Source organism: Tursiops truncatus, chromosome 11 (assembly GCF_011762595.2).
Source record: "Tursiops truncatus isolate mTurTru1 chromosome 11, mTurTru1.mat.Y, whole genome shotgun sequence".
NCBI lineage: Eukaryota > Metazoa > Chordata > Mammalia > Artiodactyla > Delphinidae > Tursiops > Tursiops truncatus.
In genome coordinates this window covers 77239424-77258824 of record NC_047044.1, presented here as the reverse complement: position 1 = coordinate 77258824, position 19401 = coordinate 77239424, and the positions used below count along the sequence as shown (strand labels likewise).

The 19401-nt window shown below is 37.8% G+C and overlaps 1 protein-coding gene across 4 annotated transcripts in view; it reads right to left on the bottom strand.

Moving 5' to 3' along the window:
* Positions 1 to 18662, bottom strand: part of IPO8 (importin 8) — a 70618-nt gene extending 51956 nt beyond the window's left edge. For 2 of the 4 annotated variants that reach the window (XM_019935741.3, XM_073788877.1), the window contains exons 1-5: positions 18390 to 18662; positions 12763 to 12844; positions 7561 to 7717; positions 4398 to 4556; positions 3252 to 3408 (exon numbers count right to left, since the gene is read on the bottom strand). In XM_019935741.3, the coding sequence (XP_019791300.1) occupies positions 3252 to 3408; positions 4398 to 4556; positions 7561 to 7717; positions 12763 to 12844; positions 18390 to 18473 (639 nt within the window). In that variant the 5' untranslated portion in view covers positions 18474 to 18662. The remainder of the gene's footprint in view (positions 1 to 3251; positions 3409 to 4397; positions 4557 to 7560; positions 7718 to 12762; positions 12845 to 18389) is intronic. The other 2 variants (XM_019935749.3, XM_019935756.3) reach the window with 2 other exon arrangements.
* Positions 18663 to 19401: the final 739 nt, after the last annotated feature.

The following is a 19401-nucleotide window of genomic DNA, read 5'->3' as shown; positions in this document are numbered from 1 at the left end:
CCTTAGGAGACAGATCAAAACACAATTGCTATGATTTATGTCAAAGAGTTTTCTCCCTATTTTCTCTTCTAGGAGTTTTATGGTTTCCAAGTCTTAATCCATTTTCAGTTTATTTTTGTATATGGTGTGAGGAAATGTTCTAATCTCATTCACTTACATGTAGCTGTCCAGTTTTCCCAGCACCACTTACTGAAGAGCCTGTCTTTTCTCCATTGTATATTCTTGCCTCCTTTGTCATGGATTAATTGACCATAGGTGTGTGGGTGTATTTCTGAGCTCTCTGTTCCGTTCCATTGATCTATATGCTTGTTTTTGTGCCAGTACCATGCTGTTTTGATTACTGTGTCTCTGTAGTACAGTCTGAAGTCAGGGAGCATGATACCTCCAGGTTTGTTCTTTTTTCTCAAGATTGCTTTGGGAAATCAGGGTCTTTTGTAAATTATTTGTTCTAGTTCTATGAAAAATGTCATCAGTATTTTGATAGAGATTGCATTAAATCTATAGATTGCTTTAGGTAGTATGAACATTTTTACAATATTAATTATTCCAATCCAAGAACACAGAATATCTTTCCATTTCTTTGTATTGTTTTTAAATTCCTTCATCAATGTTTTATAGTTTTCAGAGTATAGGTTTTTTACCTCCTTGGTTAAGTTTATTCCTAGGTATTTTACTCTTTTTGATGCAATTGTAAATAGGGGTGTTTCCTTAATTTCTCCTCCCATAATTATCTTTTTTTGTGGTGGAAACTCATTTTAATGACTTTAATGAAAATCTTTACATCATGAAACATCCAAGAAACATTTTTTCAATTACTTTCCTCTACACTGTGGCATGAAATCACAGTCCACTGTATTACAGTGTGCAACCCCACCCCTACTACACCTTGAGCTACAGGAGATGAGGCATAGCACCTCTGCATCCATGCAGTCCAAAACCTACTACACACTAAGGACATAATGTTAAGTAAAGCTCACAGTCTAGTTGGGGGGGGGGGTGAGGGGGAACACATTTAAACAAGGAATTACAATATGGTATGATAAATAGTACAGATAAAAGCAGTATAATGTTGATAAGGGCACCCGTGAGGACCACCTAATGCAGCCTGCTACTATCAGAGACAACTTCCTGGAAGAAGTGATATGCAAGCCAAGACCTGGAGGAGCACAAATTGACCAGGGCATAAAGGGAAAGGAGAATGCTCCAGGCAGAAACACAGTGCCTTAAAGGCTCAGAAGTGACAGAGGACATGACCTGCTCATGAAGCTGAAAGAATTTCCATATGGCTGGAGTGCAAAGAACAAAGCTAAAGCTAAGTATGGTATAAGATGAGGCAAGAGATGAAGGGTTTTATAGGCCATGGGAAAAAGTTAACACTTTGTTCTAAATGCAGTGGGGAGTCAGTTGGCTTTACGATGGGGAACATAGGAGGAGCAGGCTAAGGGCTGGGGGAAAGTAACAATGAGTTCACTTCTGGACAAACGAGTTCTGAAATATGTATGGAATATTCAACAGTCCTGTACACAATATTTAATAAATGCTTAGACAAAATCAATTTCATTGCGTCATACTTTCTAAAACATAAATTTTTCTGCCTCATCCCAAATTGTTAGACAATCACTTTTTACTTCCATAAACACTGTAACTGTGCCTCCTAAAGCCTTCTAAATTTTTGCTTCCAGGATTTCCCACTAAAGAATATTACTGTATTAGCACATAATAGATTACTAAACTGGTTTAAAATGATGAGGGTTTTTTTTCTGGTTTTTTAGGTTTTTAGCACATACATGTTGAGAAAAAAAATTTTAGATTTTTGTTCTCTTAGCAAACCAAGTAGAAGTAGAGGTTTTAAGAAAACTATTTCGTCAGCCTCTGTCTCACTTACTGATTCCTGGCTATGCTTCTCCCAATGGGGAAAGGGAAGTCTGGCTCCGAATAAATGGGATATTACTATATCTAATGGCAAAACATCTCACTGAATAAAAAATATTTGCCAAAAAGTGATTCTCCTGAGGAAGATTTCTGAACAGAAAAACAAAAACAAAAGCACCATACATCTTCCTACCTTATTACTTTTAAAAAAAGAAAAAAGAGGATGAAGGAATGTTTTCCTAGTAGTCTAGTTTCTTCTCTTTTCTCAGATGTGCCTCCTTTCCCTTTCTCTCTCCCCCAAAAAAGGCTAAGCTGAAAAACAAGGAAAATCTGCCTTGGACTATCTCTATTAAAAGTTTAAAAGATGAGGCTAAAAATATAAATCTTTATTCAAGTGAAATATTCTAGAACAGTATGAAAATACTTAAGTCAGAGAGAAGCCAAGAACAAAACCAAACTATCTTGGCTCTCCAGCCTGATGAAACTACCCTCTTGCCGTGACTAATTTAACTAGAAAGCATGAAATAAAGCCTTAATCCATTCAACATCAAACAGTTTAAACTGACAACAATTATTCTTCTCCACCCAGATTGAAATAACTTACCCAAGTCTTTTGAGGATTAAATTTTAAATATTTTTTTATTTAAAACATTCCATATTAATGTTCTTTATAGCTTTCAGGTAAGAAAAAGGAAGTATTTTAAATGAAGGTAAATGAGGCACTCAATCTTGTTTGTTAGCTTTAAATGGGTCAAATGCAAAGAAACTACCATCAATATGATTTCCCAATTAAAAAAAGGAACTCTCAGGGCTTCCCTGGTGGCGCAGTGGTTGAGAGTCCGCCTGCCGATGCAGGGGACACGGGTTCGTGCCCCAGTCCGGGGAGATCCCACATGCCGCGGAGCGGCTGTGTCCGTGAGCCATGGCTGCTGAGCCTGCACGTCAGGAGCCTGTGCTCCGCAACGGGAGTGGCCACAACAGTGAGAAGCCCACGTACCGCAAAAAAAAAAAAAAAAAAAGGAACTCTCTTCTTTTCCTTCCTCTTCTCCTATAATCATAACTAATCTACAGGCAGAATGTTATGGACAGATTAGTCAAATTATCAGGTTTCAGGGAAGTTAACTACCTTGTTTCTTCCATACCCAGACTTCAGACACTGGGGGTGAAAGGCATATGGACACTGAATCTCAGCTCTGCCGCTCAGATAACCTTGGACAATTAAGTTGACCTCTCAAAGTCTGTTCTCTCATAAGGATTTTTTTAAAGAAATACATGTGAGAATATACAATATGTAATTTTTAACAATAACTGACACTTACTGAGCACTTTCTATGTATCAGGCAGAAATACAGTATTTGTCTTCTGCTATAGAAACTTACCTGCACAAGTGCATAAAAGATTTTCAGGATCTGCTTCTGTATTAATACAGAATAATGTGAGGAATCAGAAAGGAGCTGCATGATTTGTTGCTGAATACGAGGCAGAAATATTTGCATTGCTGCTATAAGAGGTTCTCTTTCCTCTGCTTTCTTATATCTACATGAGCAAAGACAAAAAGAGAGAACAATAATTTCTCCCCCCCCACAAAAGAGCTATAAACAATGAATGAAAAATAATATTTTTAAACTATATAAAGCTGTAACATTCCAAACACTAGCTTACATTTTCTGTTTGGATTGCTAGAATAAACTTGAAAGGAACTTTGAAAAAGCATATCCCTGTTTTAGGCAGAATACCTAAAATCTTTCTAGAAAGATTTAGACTAGTTCAAAAAAATCCAAAACAGTTTTGCAACTTTCCTACATGAATTTTTCTAGTACTTAAATTAATTTTCACATACCACAATTCTTGCTATAAAATACAAGTTGATAAACAGTTCAAATAGACATTCCTATTATATAACAAATGATGTGGTGGAAAAACATTTGTCCATCTACCACCCTACTTTGAGAAGTTAAAACAGTTTACAAATTTAGGTGCTCTTAGGTCATTTTAACAGGTATAAATCTAAAATATACTCTAAAAATCATTTTAGAAGGAAGACTACAGGACTTTGCATGCAGAAGCAGCAATCCCCTTAGAAGCTAGAAAGCAATGCTATTAAATGTGACACTAGTCCCACACCTCCCAAGCAACTTTTATAGAAAAGAAAGTCACTAGCAAAGAAACTTGAACATTTTCTACCTTGCATCCAAAAAGGTAAATGTTTGGTTTACTTAATGATGTGCTTACTTAAATATAAATGTTAAGGTACCTCTCCATCAAAATTTCCAAGGAAAACTGTTAATAAATGGTCCTCTGAAACTAACAAATAAGTTTGAGAAGCACTAACTTAGAGATTAGTACATTAGCAGATTAAAGATTCTTTGAAAAACTGTAGTAAATAAACATGTTTAACTATGTTTAATCCAACATTTCCCAATCTAACCTGATTCTGTAGAACACCCATAGCAGACCCCTCTATGCAATGTAATTCTCCTAAGTAACAGGGGGCTGGTATCTTCAGCCAATAGAAATCAACTTACTCATATGTCTTCACCAGTTGATACAGACATAATAAACTGCCAAGCCAGCTTCCACTGCTCTGTGATTGCAAGTAATAGTCTATCTTGTCGACTACCGCTGGCCAGTGACCAGGGAAATCGTATTTAATGATGGCACGGAGACACATTGTTAACTGGACTCTATAAAGTGGGGGGAAAAAAGTCCAAAATCTAAGTAGTTATAAATATCAGGCTTCAAAGACCTCTAATATTGTACATAAAAACACTCTGATTCCTATTTACTTACATTATATAGATATTTATCTGGGGTGGAGGGAAAAAGAGCAGTCCTATAAAGAAAAACCTATAAAGTCCTATAAAGAATTTAAAAATAAATTCAGGGACTTCCCTGGTGGTCCAGTGGTTAAGACTTCACCTTCCAATGCAGGGGTTGTGGGTTTGATCCCTGGTCGGGGAGCTAAGATCCCACATGCCCTGTGGCCAAAACACCAAAACGTAAAACAGAGGCAATATTGTAGCAAATTCAGTAAAGACTTTAAAAATGGTCCACACCATAAAAAAAAAAACTTAAAATAAATTCATAAAAAATTTTCCAAGAAAAAGACAATGAATCCAGCCCAGCTCTGTAAAATTTCCCAGCTTGTTATATTTTGTATTTTGGTTATTATATCCTAACGAGGAGACAAAACCAAAAAAGTATTTTATCATTTCAACTGGACAAACTTAGCCTAAAAATGGTCAAAGTAAGTAAAATGGAGGCCTACATAACACTGGGAAACATCTCTGTGAGCCAAAGCCTGGAACCATTCATCATCTGTTCCCAGTCACACAGTATTTTGCACCTATCACAGCTTCCTGAGATCCTAATTTTTGTATGAAGTAACAAGCATTAGCTGGTAATTCCTGAAGAGGAATGCTAAGAACTATTTCCAAAGAAACAAAGAAAAAAGCAACAGGAAAGACATTAAAAAAAGAAGAAGAAACCTCTTTAATGAAACTGCAAAGTGAAGCTATGAAAGATGTGATCTCATAACACTTAGGTCAGTAATCACTTCCTCAATTGGATACAACTATAATTGGTATTGAAAAGAAAGTGAGGCGAAAAAAATTTCTCTTCTACCAACTATTAGTATGTCCTTACATGGTCACTTGCAAATGGATGGAGAGTGAATCTAGCTAAATTAGGATTCCACAGTGCCAAGAAAAAGATATGTGTTCAGTTCAACAGCCAATAACTTGATCTCACTGAAATGAAACAAACAAATAATGCCTTTTCCTTGCAAAGGATCTTTTCCAAATATAATTGCAAAAGATCCTTTGCAATACTCTTAAATAAACTTTGAGAATATTTCTTTAAGAGTAGTTACAGGGCTTCCCTGGTGGCGCAGTGGTTAAGAGTCTGCCTGCCAATGCAGGGGACGCAGGTTCGTGCCCCGGTCCGGGAAGATCCCACATGCCGCGGAGCGGCTGGGCCCGTGAGCCATGGCTGCTGAGCCTGCGCGTCTGGAGCCTGTGCTCCGCAACGAGGGAGGCCACAACAGTGAGAGGCCCGCGCACCAAAAAGAAAAAAAGAGTAGTTACAGTTAAGCCTTCAGGACATAAAAGAAGCAAAGCCACAAAGAACTGTCTCATAATAAAGATAAAGATAACCTCTTGTGCCACCAGCAGCTGTTCTAAACAACAAATAGGTCATATTTGTATTCAATAAAACTGAAACTTTTCATTTTTTTAATTTCATCTTCAGGTTGACCCTCTTTTTTTTTTTTTTTTTTTTTGCAGTACGCGGGCCTCTCAGTTGTGGCCTCTCCCATTGCGGAGCACAGGCTCTGGACGCGCAGGCTCAGCGGCCATGGCTCACGGGCCCAGCCACTCCGCGGCATGTGGGATCTTCCCGGACCGGGGCACGAACCCGTGTCCCCTGCATCGGCAGGCGGACTCTCAACCACTGCGCCACCAGGGAAGCCCCTAGGTTGACCCTCTTAATTCTTTCTCAATTCCAAGCCAAGCAAAGGATGTTTATGAACAGCCATCCTTTCATATATTAAAGTGTAGAAGCATTGCTTGCAAGATTCAGAGAGATTTGAAAATGTAAAGATTTTGACAAGAAATGGACACATGATGGTACCACAGGGAAGCCAGTGCCAGATGGCATTTGGGCAACCAATGAGAATGATGATTTTCTTTCATCAATACCCCTATTTTCTCTTCTTACCCAAACAACTGCACAAAGAGGTGTTCAATGTTTGTCCACCTTCCTCACTGTTATCCTCACACTTTCTTCCCTTTCTTCTGCTTATGCCAATGTACATTATACACTCAGGGATAGGTTACATCTAATCTCTTGAAGTTAAGTGATTTCATTCCCCTACCTGAATTTCATCTATTTCCCTCCCACATTTTCAAAAGCAACCTAATCACTTGCTCATGGTGAAAAGAATTTGTTTCTCCTCTTTTAAGATTGCATAATTTTTTTGACCTACACCTCTGCTATCCACTAAGGGCAGGTACCAGCTACATGCACACACCATAATTTAATCAAAATTAAATTAAAAATTCGGTTCCTCAGTTACACTAGCCACATTTCAAGTACTCAGTTGGCTTCTATGCCACATGGCTAAATATCAGACAGTGTGGATATAAAACATTTCCATCACTGCAGAAAGTTCTATTGGACAGTGCTGCTTTATAGCATCTAATCTAAATTTGAAAAACCAGAGACAATTCTTCTAGTTTATATTTTCTCTATCCTGTCTTCTTCAAAGGAAAAGAAGCTCAGTTCATAAAAACAAACAAAAAGATAGGTAAAGTGTTACAAAAACTGGTAGGTTAAAACCCCCAGAAGTCAATTACCATGTATCAGGGAAAAGAAAAGCAGATAGTAAAAAGTCAAGAGCTCATAACTAAGAACATAGGTTATTCACAGGATCTATACAACAATTTTCGTTAGATTTTTGCCTCCACTCTTTTTGTGACAACTTATAGAAACTAAATATTTTTTCCAAAATATTTTGAGGCAAAGAATTACAAATGCAGAAACAAACAACTAAAACTGTATTCTTTGAGTGCCCATCTTCATTACTTTATCTCTTTTAAAAAACAAACTTGAGGCTGATGATTAAATCCAACCTCCCCCATTCATATATTTTGGGCTTCCTACTAAGCATATAGAAACAGTATAATGTACCTCACTAAATCTGGAGACCGAATTATTCCTTCCACAATATTATCACGTATTTGCTGGCGATCGTTTTCATGAATGTTAAATGGAAATATTGCTTCTCCTGGTGGAGGTTCTCGGTCCGGCCAGTACTGGGTCACCATGTTCTTCAAGTAAATGGCAGCTAAGTCAGAGAAAAAAAAATGCTGAAGTAGCAGTATCAAAAAGATGGCTTTCATTCAGCTTTACAGAGCATGAAAGGCTAAACCCTTCAATGCTAAACATGATACGCAGCAAAAATGGAAAATCTTACAGTTATAAATAGCCAAGAGGGGAAGGGAAAATGGATAAGAATTGAAAGTTTCTCTTTAGCTACTAAAGCAAGTCTAAGCAGAAAACATCTCATTAAATCAAGCTTCCAGAGTTTACATGACAGAAAAATGATCCAGGAACTCAAGTATGCATCCTTAGACTAAACACAAGATGGTCTAAATGAAACTCTACTAAGTACTTTGAGACCATAAGAGTCATACTGTTCATAATGCCTCATACTGAACTGACAACACATGAAATTCTACAGTCCTTCATGGAGATTGCTTTTTTTGTTGTTTTCTTTTCACTGGCTATTATCCCACACTACTATTTTGAAATACCTATAGTATTGGTAATTTTTATCTAACCCTTTTGAAATATTTGCCACTTGTAAATATAACAATAAAGAAAAGGACATCAGCTTTCAAATATTTTTTAAAAATCTCAGGAAATTTCTTACCTGTTTATTTCTATCAAAACACATAATTAATGATTCTGTTCCTATTCTTTTTAATCATCAACATTTAACAAAAGACTTCTAAAAGAAGCTAACATACTGCTACAGAATTTTGATAGGGGGTGTTAAGTTTTCTAACCATCCCAGCTGAGCACTGAATGTAAATTAATACTTACTTATAGTGTCATATTCTTACATATACATAATATATATGAATAAAGAAAGGTGATCTGCAAAGCATTATAACTTTCTTCCCTTAAGTTTCTCCTCTCCCTTCTCCCCTCCACCCAATCCTCCCTTCATCTCAATTTTAACATAAACTAAATTGGCTCGTAAAAGCATTATACCACAGAGAATAAACCAATATGTTCTACATTGGCTGTAATACAACAGAAACCCAATGAAATTATAAACCTGACATCCTACAAGGTCTTCTTTCATTAGTTTTGATTCAACACAGGTCTGAAAAAGACAATTTCACCTAGGATTTCCATTTTTTAGGATAAAAACAAAAATTATTTGAGAGAGTGAAAGGGAGGGAGGGAGGGAGGGAGAGAGGGAGGGAGGGAGAGAGAAAATGTGTCTATATGTGAGAGAGTTTGGGTTTTTGTCTTTTTTTAATTCAGACCACACAGTCTCTGGACTAAGTACCATCGTTTATCCCAGTATATTTATTTTTTAATATTATAGTCATCAGCAATAAAAATACATAAACTGTTGAAAAAAATGAATAAATGATCTAAGAATATGGTCCAACCTGTCAGCAGTTCAGACCGATTTCATGAGATTAATCTTTGCAAAAAGAAAAATCAAAAAATCAATATATTATACACACCGTTTTAATCCCTATAGAACTAGTCTTGAAAATAAAAAACAACTTTCAGACAGCAAAGATACAGACATGGTAAAATCATGGACTTACTCATAATTCAGTCATTAAATGCTATTAATTTTATAACTAAAAAATATTTTTATTATGGGACACCACAAGAGATGGCCTATATAAAAGGCACACTGACAAATTTGTATATGTTGGAATAAATCTGCAATTAGTTAAAATAAAATTGAACTTAATGAATAATTTGAAAAGAGAATATTAATTACTCTCATAGATAATCATGGATTACTAAAGATAATGAAGGAAATATACCAAAAATAACTGAAACTGTACCAGTAATCTAAAAATCTCCCTTTAATCATTTAATTCAAGTATCTAACATCTGCCAGAGCTAAGAAAATACAAATATCTTAATTCATTCATGAAGAAATTAAGTATTAAAATTTGCTTTTCTGCAGAATCCACTCACAATTTCAAGCATCTTAAGTTTGAAATTAGTTTTAAAACATACAAACGCTTCTCCCCTTCTCAAACACAATAAATCATCACACACACTCTATCCTCTGGACCCAGAGCCACCACTACACAGATCAACTGGGTTCCATAACCTCAAAGGGGAAAGGATGCCATTAAACTCTGTGAAGCAGAATGCTGTGCTTTTCTAAGTTGATGTTTTTAAGCTTTTCCATTTTTCATAGTAATTTGGTAGCCCCTCTCTCCTTCTCTCCCTTGTTATTACTTTAATCTGTTAAAGGCTAGGAAATAAAGTAACAAAGTGTATATATTATATATCTGAAACAAGATTAAATAGATTCTGAGTATCCTACAAATAAGACACATTAGTTTTAACAGAAGAGCTTCTTGAAGTGCTTCTGGACTGATCAGAGGCAACTTTCTGCTTATTTCTAGGTTTTGTATTCTGGAACACTGAGGTTAACCTTAATAATGCTATTAAGCTTACCAATCAAAAGGAAAACAGTGGAGCAAACATCCAAATTTATTTTGTTTGGCTTGCCAATATCAACATATTACATTTATTTCCTATTTCTTCACAGTAAGGTAATAAAGGACATTCACTAATGAGCTTGCTTGATAATAGCAAGAATATTTTAGAATTTCCCACAAACAAAATAATCAAGCACTGAATATTTTGCAGAACTAAGTATTTCCACTTAATATTAGCATAATTTTTTATACAGGCTGATATTTTTTAATCAAAGATCATATCATTCTTCTTTAAATGTCATGCTAAAATGATAAATTATCTGTCTGGGTGTCACCATCAGATTCTTGGAGCTTTTGTATTTTAATAACAGATTAAATAGAACAGAAAATTTATTAATGGCACTTAAATTTAGATGATAATGTAGAAGTCTGCACAGTATATTTCAGACTGTCTAATAAAATGGATGCTCTGAAGTAGAAAGTTGTCCTAATAAATTAGGACATGATCAACCACCAAGACAAACCCTGTCATGTGGCTAACAGATTTGAAATCTACATAAACTATGAAGAAAAAAATTGCCTTTAAATGCTATTTACATTTTATATCAAAACTTAATTACCTAAGTTATCAAGATTTAAAGTTGTATACAGTTGGTGAGGACATGGGGAACCCAGCATTCTAATGCACTGTTGATAGAAAAAGCAAGTAAATGCAACTTGGTGATAAGATTCAAAATTCTAAATGTTAATATTGTTAATATCATTGACCTAGTACTTCCATTTGTTAAAATTTATTCTGTGAAACTATCCACACGAGCATCCAGAGATATGTGTCCAAGGATGTTCATTTCAGCATTGCCTCTATCAAAAACCACAAAAAAGGGGCTTCCCTGGTGGCGCAGTGGTTGAGAGTCCGCCTGCCGATGCAGAGGACACAGGTTTGTGCCCCGGTCCGGGAAGATCCCACATGCCGCAGAGCGGCTGGGCCCGTGAGCCATGGCCGCTGAGTCTGCGCGTCCGGAGCCTGTGCTCCACAACAGGAGAGACCACACAGTGAGAGGCCCGCGTACCAAAAAAAAAAAAACCCACAAAAAGGGACAATAAAGGAAATGTCCACTAATATCAGATTGCTTAAATAAACTATGGCAGTTCTAATTCAACGAAATATTGAATAACTGTTACAAAGAATGAAGTATATGTACTGACATGGAATGATGCCCCAAGGGTATTAGGTTAAATGAAAAAAAAGGAAACTATAAAATAGCATGTGTAATACAAACAGATTTTTGTTACTTTTTAAAACCAACCTATCTACAGAAAAAAAAGAATTAGAGAACCATGCACCAAAGTTGACGGTAGGTATCTTTGGGGGTGGGATTAAGAGGAATCTAATAATATAAACTGTATTTTTGTAATGTTTATATGTCATATAAAGAAGACATATTAATTTAATAAATTGCTTTAACATCTTTAAAAATGTTTCTGCAAAGCTTTATGGGAAATTCACAATAGCCCTATAAACACTTAGGTTATTAAAATAGGTTTCACTTAGCAAAATGTGGTTTCAAAACAGCCCTATTTTATAAAACAAAGATTAAATTGAGAATTGTGGTTTCAAAAAACTTACATAGAAGTCTTATAAACCTTATTAAAATAAAAAATAATTCCACCGTGAATGTTTTTCCATAGGTTTTTCTTAACCACAAATGGATCATTTAGAAAATCATATTTTTCCAAAACTTAATGATCCCTACATTTTTATTCTGTTATGTTCAAGTAAAACTAAATACTTTTATCAGTATGTATAGTATAATCCCATTTCTATATTGTTCATCTATCCTTCTACCTGAACACATGCAAAGACTAACGTTCACCCAATGTTAATGATGGTCATTTCTGAGTGATCAATGTCAGGTAATTTTTTTCTACATTTTTGTTTCTATTTTTCTATATTGCCTAAATTATTTATTAGTACATATCACTTACATAATTCTTTAAGTCTCTTCAATTACATATTTTTAAATTAGGTATTATCATTTTACCCCTTTTATCATGAAATTATTCTCTTTCCAGGACTCATTACACTCTAAGACTTTCTCCATTTTTTAACCTTCTGGGTTCTAACTACCAGTTCATTAAAAAAGCAAAAAGAAGAATAATACACATCAGGGAACTACCCTAAGATCCCACAGACTCAAAAGTAAGTTTCATGTTTATAACAAAAGTCCTGCTCCCCAGTCATGTGGTTAAGAACACCTGTGCAAACCTTATCTCCATGATCTGATGCATGAATGGAACCACATTAATATATACAAATTCATGGTCTTAATCTGTGGGCCCAAAGGCAAGGCCACCAGGAATCATTAAAAATTAGGGAGATAAAGCTATTAAAACTGGGAAAGCTAAGAGGGAAAAATGGCAAGGTTACAGAGAAAAGGAACTGTAGCTAGAAGCTAGAAGGGAGAAGAGGAAAGAAAAAGCTATGGTAGATTTAAGAGCTCAGTATGGACCTCTAAATTTCCAGGGAAAAAGAGAGTGAGATTTTAAGCCATTAGAAATACTTCATGTGTGTTTCCTATGTTTTCAAAGAAAGCAGATATTTAGAAATGAAATAAAACACTAGTCCTACTTTTACGCATAAATAAACTTATAAAGGATTAAAAAAAAAACAACTCACCTGCCTGGCGTACTGGGAATTCCACATGGTCAGAGACTATAATCCGAAGTAAACTGGGGGCAAAATTGATAATCTTGTAAGACTGAAATTACAAAGAAATATTTTATTAAAAAATAGGGCAATATAAATGAATAACTGTTAGCACTCTGTTTCTGAATACATTACTGTCCAAATAAAAGAAAAACTTTTACAGTGAGAGAAACTCTCCAAAGCCAAATGAAGATTACTAAAATACTCCAAGTCAGAAAAATTTACTTAGAATAAATTGATGAATAAATGAGTAAGAACAATTTTATGTTTTTTGGACATATATTGTCAAAATGCTCTCCGGAAAGGGTGCAGGAATTTACACTCCCAAGAGTAGAATATGTGTGTTTATATATCTAATATATCATTCCTTCAAAACTTTTAAACCTTATTCATATTTTAAATTACATTTATTCTAGCTTGAATTTTTTTTCCTGTTTGTTGGCTATTTGTTTTCTTCTACAAATTCCTTTATCCCCTCACCCTTCTGTAAATGGAATATTTGTTTTATTCTTAATAAATTCTAGGAGCTATTTTATGAATTTAATCTCAAATTTTTATTTGACTTATACATTGCAAGTGTTTGTTTCCAGCTTATTTGTGCTTCAATTTTGTTTACGGTATTTTTGACAAACAGGAAAACATGGGCTACAGAAAACAAGAGATCCAACACAGAAAATGGACAATGGCTGTGCATGAGCTATAGAGAGGAACCAGTCCAGACTGGAACAGTGTGCTTCACAAGACAGTGTTGAGAGCTGTCGTCACCAGCTGCTCTCTGTTGCCAGAGCATCTTTTTTTTTTTTTTTTATCTGTTCAACAAATTTTATTGAGTACTGATTATGTTCTAGCCATCTTTTTTTGTTTGTTTTTACATCTTTATTGGAGTATAATTGCTTTACAATGATGTGTTAGTTTCTGCTTTATAACAAAGTGAATCAGTTATACATATATATATGTTCCCATATCTCTTCCCTGCCAGAGCAGCTTTTAAATTTAACAATGCCCAAGTGAGCCTGTGCTGATGAACTGCCTGCTGCCTGGGCCATTTCTCCCCATAGACATGTTCTATTTTGACCTATTCCTGAGTTTGGCCATGGTAACTTTAGAAGCAAAAAAAAAAAAAAAAAGAGAGCAGCCTATTCCTTCTGATCATATACCCTCCAGATGTCTAGTACCTGGACCTAGTACCTGTCTAGTACAGGCCTGCCACATTCCCAGAGCTTACACTCGGCCTTGCCGACTGACATCCCCAGAAAAGACTCATACTCAGTGAGGCTAAAGCCAGACCATGACGCAGAGTCTTTTCTGCTTACCTCCTCCCAGGAGCCTGGATCTATGGTGCATCCCTTTCAGTACACCACTAGGTTTATGCATACCACTCCATTTTTTAAATTTATCACCTTTCCTATTATATGTAATAGCATTTATTAAGATAAATGTTCAGGGATTTCCCTGGTGGCACAGTGGTTAAGACTCCACGCTCCTAATGCAGGGGGCCGGGGTTCGATCCCTGGTCAGAGAATTAGATCCCACACGCATGTCGCAACTAAGAGTTCACATGCCACAACTAAGGAGCCTGTGTGCCGCAACTAAGGAGCCCGCCTGCCACACCTAAGACCCGGTGCAACCAAATAAATACATATGGGAAAAAAAAAAGATAAATGACCAAAAGTTTGGAGAAAACTGGCATCTTTAAAACATTGCTTCTTTCCATCCAGGAACATTATGCTTTCCAAGTCTTTCCATATCCTTCAGTAAAATTTTAAATTATCTTATAATTGCTCTTCCTTTCATCCTGTATAAACCTCAAAATCTTAAATCTGTTGTATATAAAGTAAATTGAAACCACCAGAAATTTAAAGTAGTTTTTAAGAAAACAGATTTCTTTTAATAGCAGTTTACAGGAGTCAAAATTAAAACAGATTTAGCTCAGTCTCACCTTCTACATTTATATTCTTGTAAAATAACTCACGTTTATAACTTTTGAGATACTGTAAGATCCTGTAGTGAATCAATGATTGAAACATATATATTGTTTAGTTCTAATCTACATAGTTTACTTATTATACATAAGTACAAAATAACCTTTACACTTAGATTAATACTACTTATTTGGAAGTAGTTATAGTGGAGACTTTATTTCAACACTGTTGCCACTGTACACATTTTGGAACTCCTCTTTTTACAACTGTTTGACATTTCACAGAACTTCTGCAACTTTTTGTCTTCTTTCAGCCTTGATTCAATCAACATTAATCTGACCAGCTAAAACATTCAGTGGTAAATTCAGATATATTCTCATACTACTTTCCTTGCAAATATTTATCCAATTTTCTACCCTGGGCTTCAAGTTTCTAAAAGATAATAATAATACTATCTCTCAATGATTTCTTGAGGATTTTGGTTCATACCTGTGAAGTTTTCTGAAAATAAAGCTTTCTTGCTTAGCTAAATTCTGCATTTTATGAGAATTCATTTAAAGCAAAACCTGATGTTTTCCCACTCTGCCTCGTTGCTCCCTCAACATTAACTTTTCCAGTCCTCCAACACACCAAGTTGAAGGCCTTTACTGAATTTGCTCTTCCCTTTCTTCCTCTCCCAGTTCATCTGGTTCACTTCTTCACAATATCTAGGTCTCTGCTCAATGCCATTCTTCAGAGACTGATCACCCTACTTATACATTCCAACGCTCTCTCTAGGGCTTTACTCTCTATAGCACTTATAACCTAAAATTGTATTATTTACTTTTCTGTATCCCCCACTAGAAGGTAAGGTCCATGAGAGCAGAGTCTTGTAGTAGTGCCTGCAAATAACCCGATAAATATGTTATTCACAGAAGCAAACTCTCTTAAAGGGCAATAAAAATGATACATACAGATGCATGGAAAAGGAGAGATTCCAAAGTGTGGCAATGAAAGTAAATATCTTGATTTCCCTTTTGAGGCCATGATTTATTAAAAGAAGACATCTTTCTGGATGAGTTACTGGAAAAAGATATCTACCCATTCCTACTTCCCTATGCTGCTGCTAAAGGGACTGCTGGGTTTAAAGACAATGATGAATGTGTACAGGATCCATTCTTAATATCCTTCAATAAAACTGAAAACACATTTTTCCAGAGAAACAATATTGGATATAGCAGTCAAGGAGCCAGTCACTGGTAACAGAAAGATGTTGGCTACAGAAAAATATAGTTCCAAATAAGAATTTATCCTTTGGGGCTTCCCTGGTGGCACAGTGGTTGAGAGTCCGCCTGCTGATGCAGCGGACACGGGTTAGTGCCCCGGTCCGGGAAGATCCCACATGCCATGGAGCACCTGGGCCCGTGAGCCATGGTCGCTGAGCCTGCGCGTCCGGAGCCTGTGCTCCCGCAACGGTAGAGGCCACAGCAGTGAGAGGCCCGTGTACCGAAAAAAAAAAAAAATCTAGGTGCAAAAGAATTTATCCTTTGGAACACAGGCCATTATGTTTTGAAACTGCTTACTCTTCTAAATGGCAACTGACAAATCAATCAGTACACTATAGAAACTGCCCCTATTTCCTATGCAGAGAACATTTATCGTGGGGGGACCTAGACTAAAATATTAAATGAGCTGGACCGTAATCATTTATGGTAGATTACCCACCTGTTTATTCAACAAAAAAGGAGGTTACAGTGGTGGTAAAGGATAAACATACAAAATCCGACATTAAAACCATGTTTTATTAAAAGGTTATATGACATTATACTTTGGTCTTCTACTTACAATTCAAAAAAATACTTAGAGCATATTACAATCCAAAGCATTATACTAAATATAAATGCTAAATGAGTGACATAGCAATAAGCTACTTTTAGAAGTTGCAGAGGAAATTGTGGTCTGTGATTAGTTGGGTGGATATGGGGCAGGGCAGAGTGAGGTTGGAATGGATTTGGATTGAAATACCACGAAGAAAAGGGTAGAATTGGATCCTAAATGTCTCTTGCAGTTCTGTAGGCTTTCCTACCTACCTTTTCCACTTCTATAAATTCAACTGCACTTATATACTGATGACTCAGAAACAAAGCAAGGGTAGGCTAACAGAGGCAGGGTAGTACAACATGATAGCAAAGACATAATCCCTGTCAACACTATCAGTATAACATCTGGCCTCATTGTGAAGAGAAAGAGGCTAACTCGCCTGTTCATACTGGTAGATTGCAAGTTCAGCTCTTGCTTTGTTCCTCCTAACCAATGCCTGGATTACTACTCTTCTAGCCAAGCAACATATAGTACTTTTACCCTGCAAAGCCTGGGACAGGTACTGACTTTAATTTTCCCCTATTCTGAGTGAGAATCCTTTTCTCTTTGAAGCACCAATGCATTCTCTTTGGGCTTCAGTTCAACTCAACCTTCCCTCCAGAGTCAGTGTTTTCACTCTCCCTCTTATCTCTTGGAAATCCTGGATTCACACTTACTCCACCCAGATTTCCCATTAAAATAATCCCTGTCAGAGATTCACAATGGATATTTGCACTTTAAAGTCAACTCCAACCAGGGAAAACCTAAGTGAACTCCTACAGAAACATTTACTTAGGACAGTCGTTCTCACACTTTAGGAAGCACAGAATCACCTAGCTAGCTAATTAAAACATAACTGGGCCCCATCCCCAGAGTTTCTAATTCTTTAAGTCTAGAGTGAAGCCCCATAATTTGCATTTCTAACAAGTTCCCAAACGATGTTCATGTTGCTCATCCTGAGCAACACTTTGAGAACCACTAATTTAGGTATATTCTTTTACATTTTAAGGATTACTGCAACCTCAGACAGCTGTCAATCTATCCCGGGGGTGGACCTTAATTCGTACTTTTTAGTGAGAGGTCTCCGATTCATTCTTACAGGTGAGGAGTAAAATACAAGCTAGAGTTTGGGATCATTAAATTTGGAAATGTCGGTAGTATCGCTGGAACATGGTCAAGGCTAGTTAGTAAGAATAGAGAATGGGGAATGAAAGAAAGCCTCACACATTTTACCGTTTATAAGAAGTCCCTACACTTACTACTCGGCGAGTCTTTCGCAAAGCACTAACACCATAAAAATTGCCTGTTCTTCCCAGAGCACTCTCCCGACAGCATTTCTCCAACGCTCCAACAAAACTCTGCCAATCAGTGTCTAAACGGTCCTGCCAACCCCACAGAAGCAGGCGATGGGCAGGGTTTCCCACAGCAACACCTAAAAAGAGCTGGGTGTGCAGAAAAGCTGAACTCAGATTTGAATTTTAAGTGAATTTTCCCACCAAGTCAGCGTACTTAAGGAAAAGAAATCACATCCCGAAAACACTAGCAAAGCTTGCTAAAGCTTCTTTTTGCGGACCAGGCAGGCTGAACAAACTGCACTGGGGAAGGAAAACGACATGAAAAGATGCAAAGGTGGCCAACAGGTGCGTGAGCCGTTGAGAAAAGATCCGGAGAGTGCGGCGCCACTGGACCCCGGGGCGGGGGCTGGGGCGAGGGTGGAACCGGCCGAAAGACGCGTCGGGGTCTGGGGCCCGGGGCCCGGGTGGGGGTGGAGATCAGGGGCGCCGAGGAGGGAGAGTCCGGCGAGCCGGCGGGGGGCGCCGCAGGCCTGCTCCTTACCTGGTTGAGTTCATTCTCAGCTGCAATCCGCAGCTTCGGGTCGATGGTGCCTTTCAGCGCCTGGATGATCCGGTTGAGGTCCATCTCCCCGGGCGGGGGCTCGGGGGCCCCCGGGCCAGTAGGCCAGACTGCAGCTTTAGTTTTTCTTTTGACCCTCTCAGCCTCCTCCTCCGCGACCCTTGCACTACCTCACTCCCCACCCCCCGCCACCGTCGCCACCTGCAGCCACTTGCTGCGCCACTCTGACTCCGCGCCCCCTGTCCTCCCTTTCTACCCCCAACAACTCGCTCTCCATTCACCCTTTTACGACAGCCGGTGGGAGGCGGGAGAAGTAAGAAGAGGAAGCGGCGCCTCCTTTACGGCGGCCTCTTCTCCCCGGGCGTGATGCTATGGCCGCCCCCGCTGGCGGCCACCATGCTGCTGTACGGAAAGTAGTCTCGGCTTCTTTCCCGGAGGGAAACCGGTTTCACTGGCTCCGGTAGGCGACAGTCTTGCTACCATACGGAAAAGAGCCTACCGCCTCTTCGGAGATCCGGAAACGAGCTAGCTAGGTCTCTTTACAGCTACATCCAAATTAAGCATATATGGATGGCGTGGCACTTTTTGTTAGTCTGAGCACTCTTTGGGCATTACAACTGAGCCTGTTTCAGGGCAGACTTGTTGGGACCTTGAGATCATCTAGCCCACAGAAGAACAAGGCTCCCTCAGTCTGTGGGAGCCATCATTCATTCATTCACTCATTCATTCACTGAACGGGTTTTTTTTTGTTTTTTCTTATTTATTTATTTTTGGCTGCGTTGGGTGGGCTCTCGGCACGCGGGCTCTAGAGCTTAGGCTCATTAGTTGTGGCGCTGGGGGCTTAGTTGCTCCATGGCCTGTGGGATCCTCCCGGACCAGGGCTCGAACCTGTGTCCCCTGCACTGGCAGGCGGATTCTTAACGACTGCACCGCCAGGGAAGTCCCTCACTGAACGTTTTTTAAACATGAATTTTGGGGCCAGAGTACTACGATA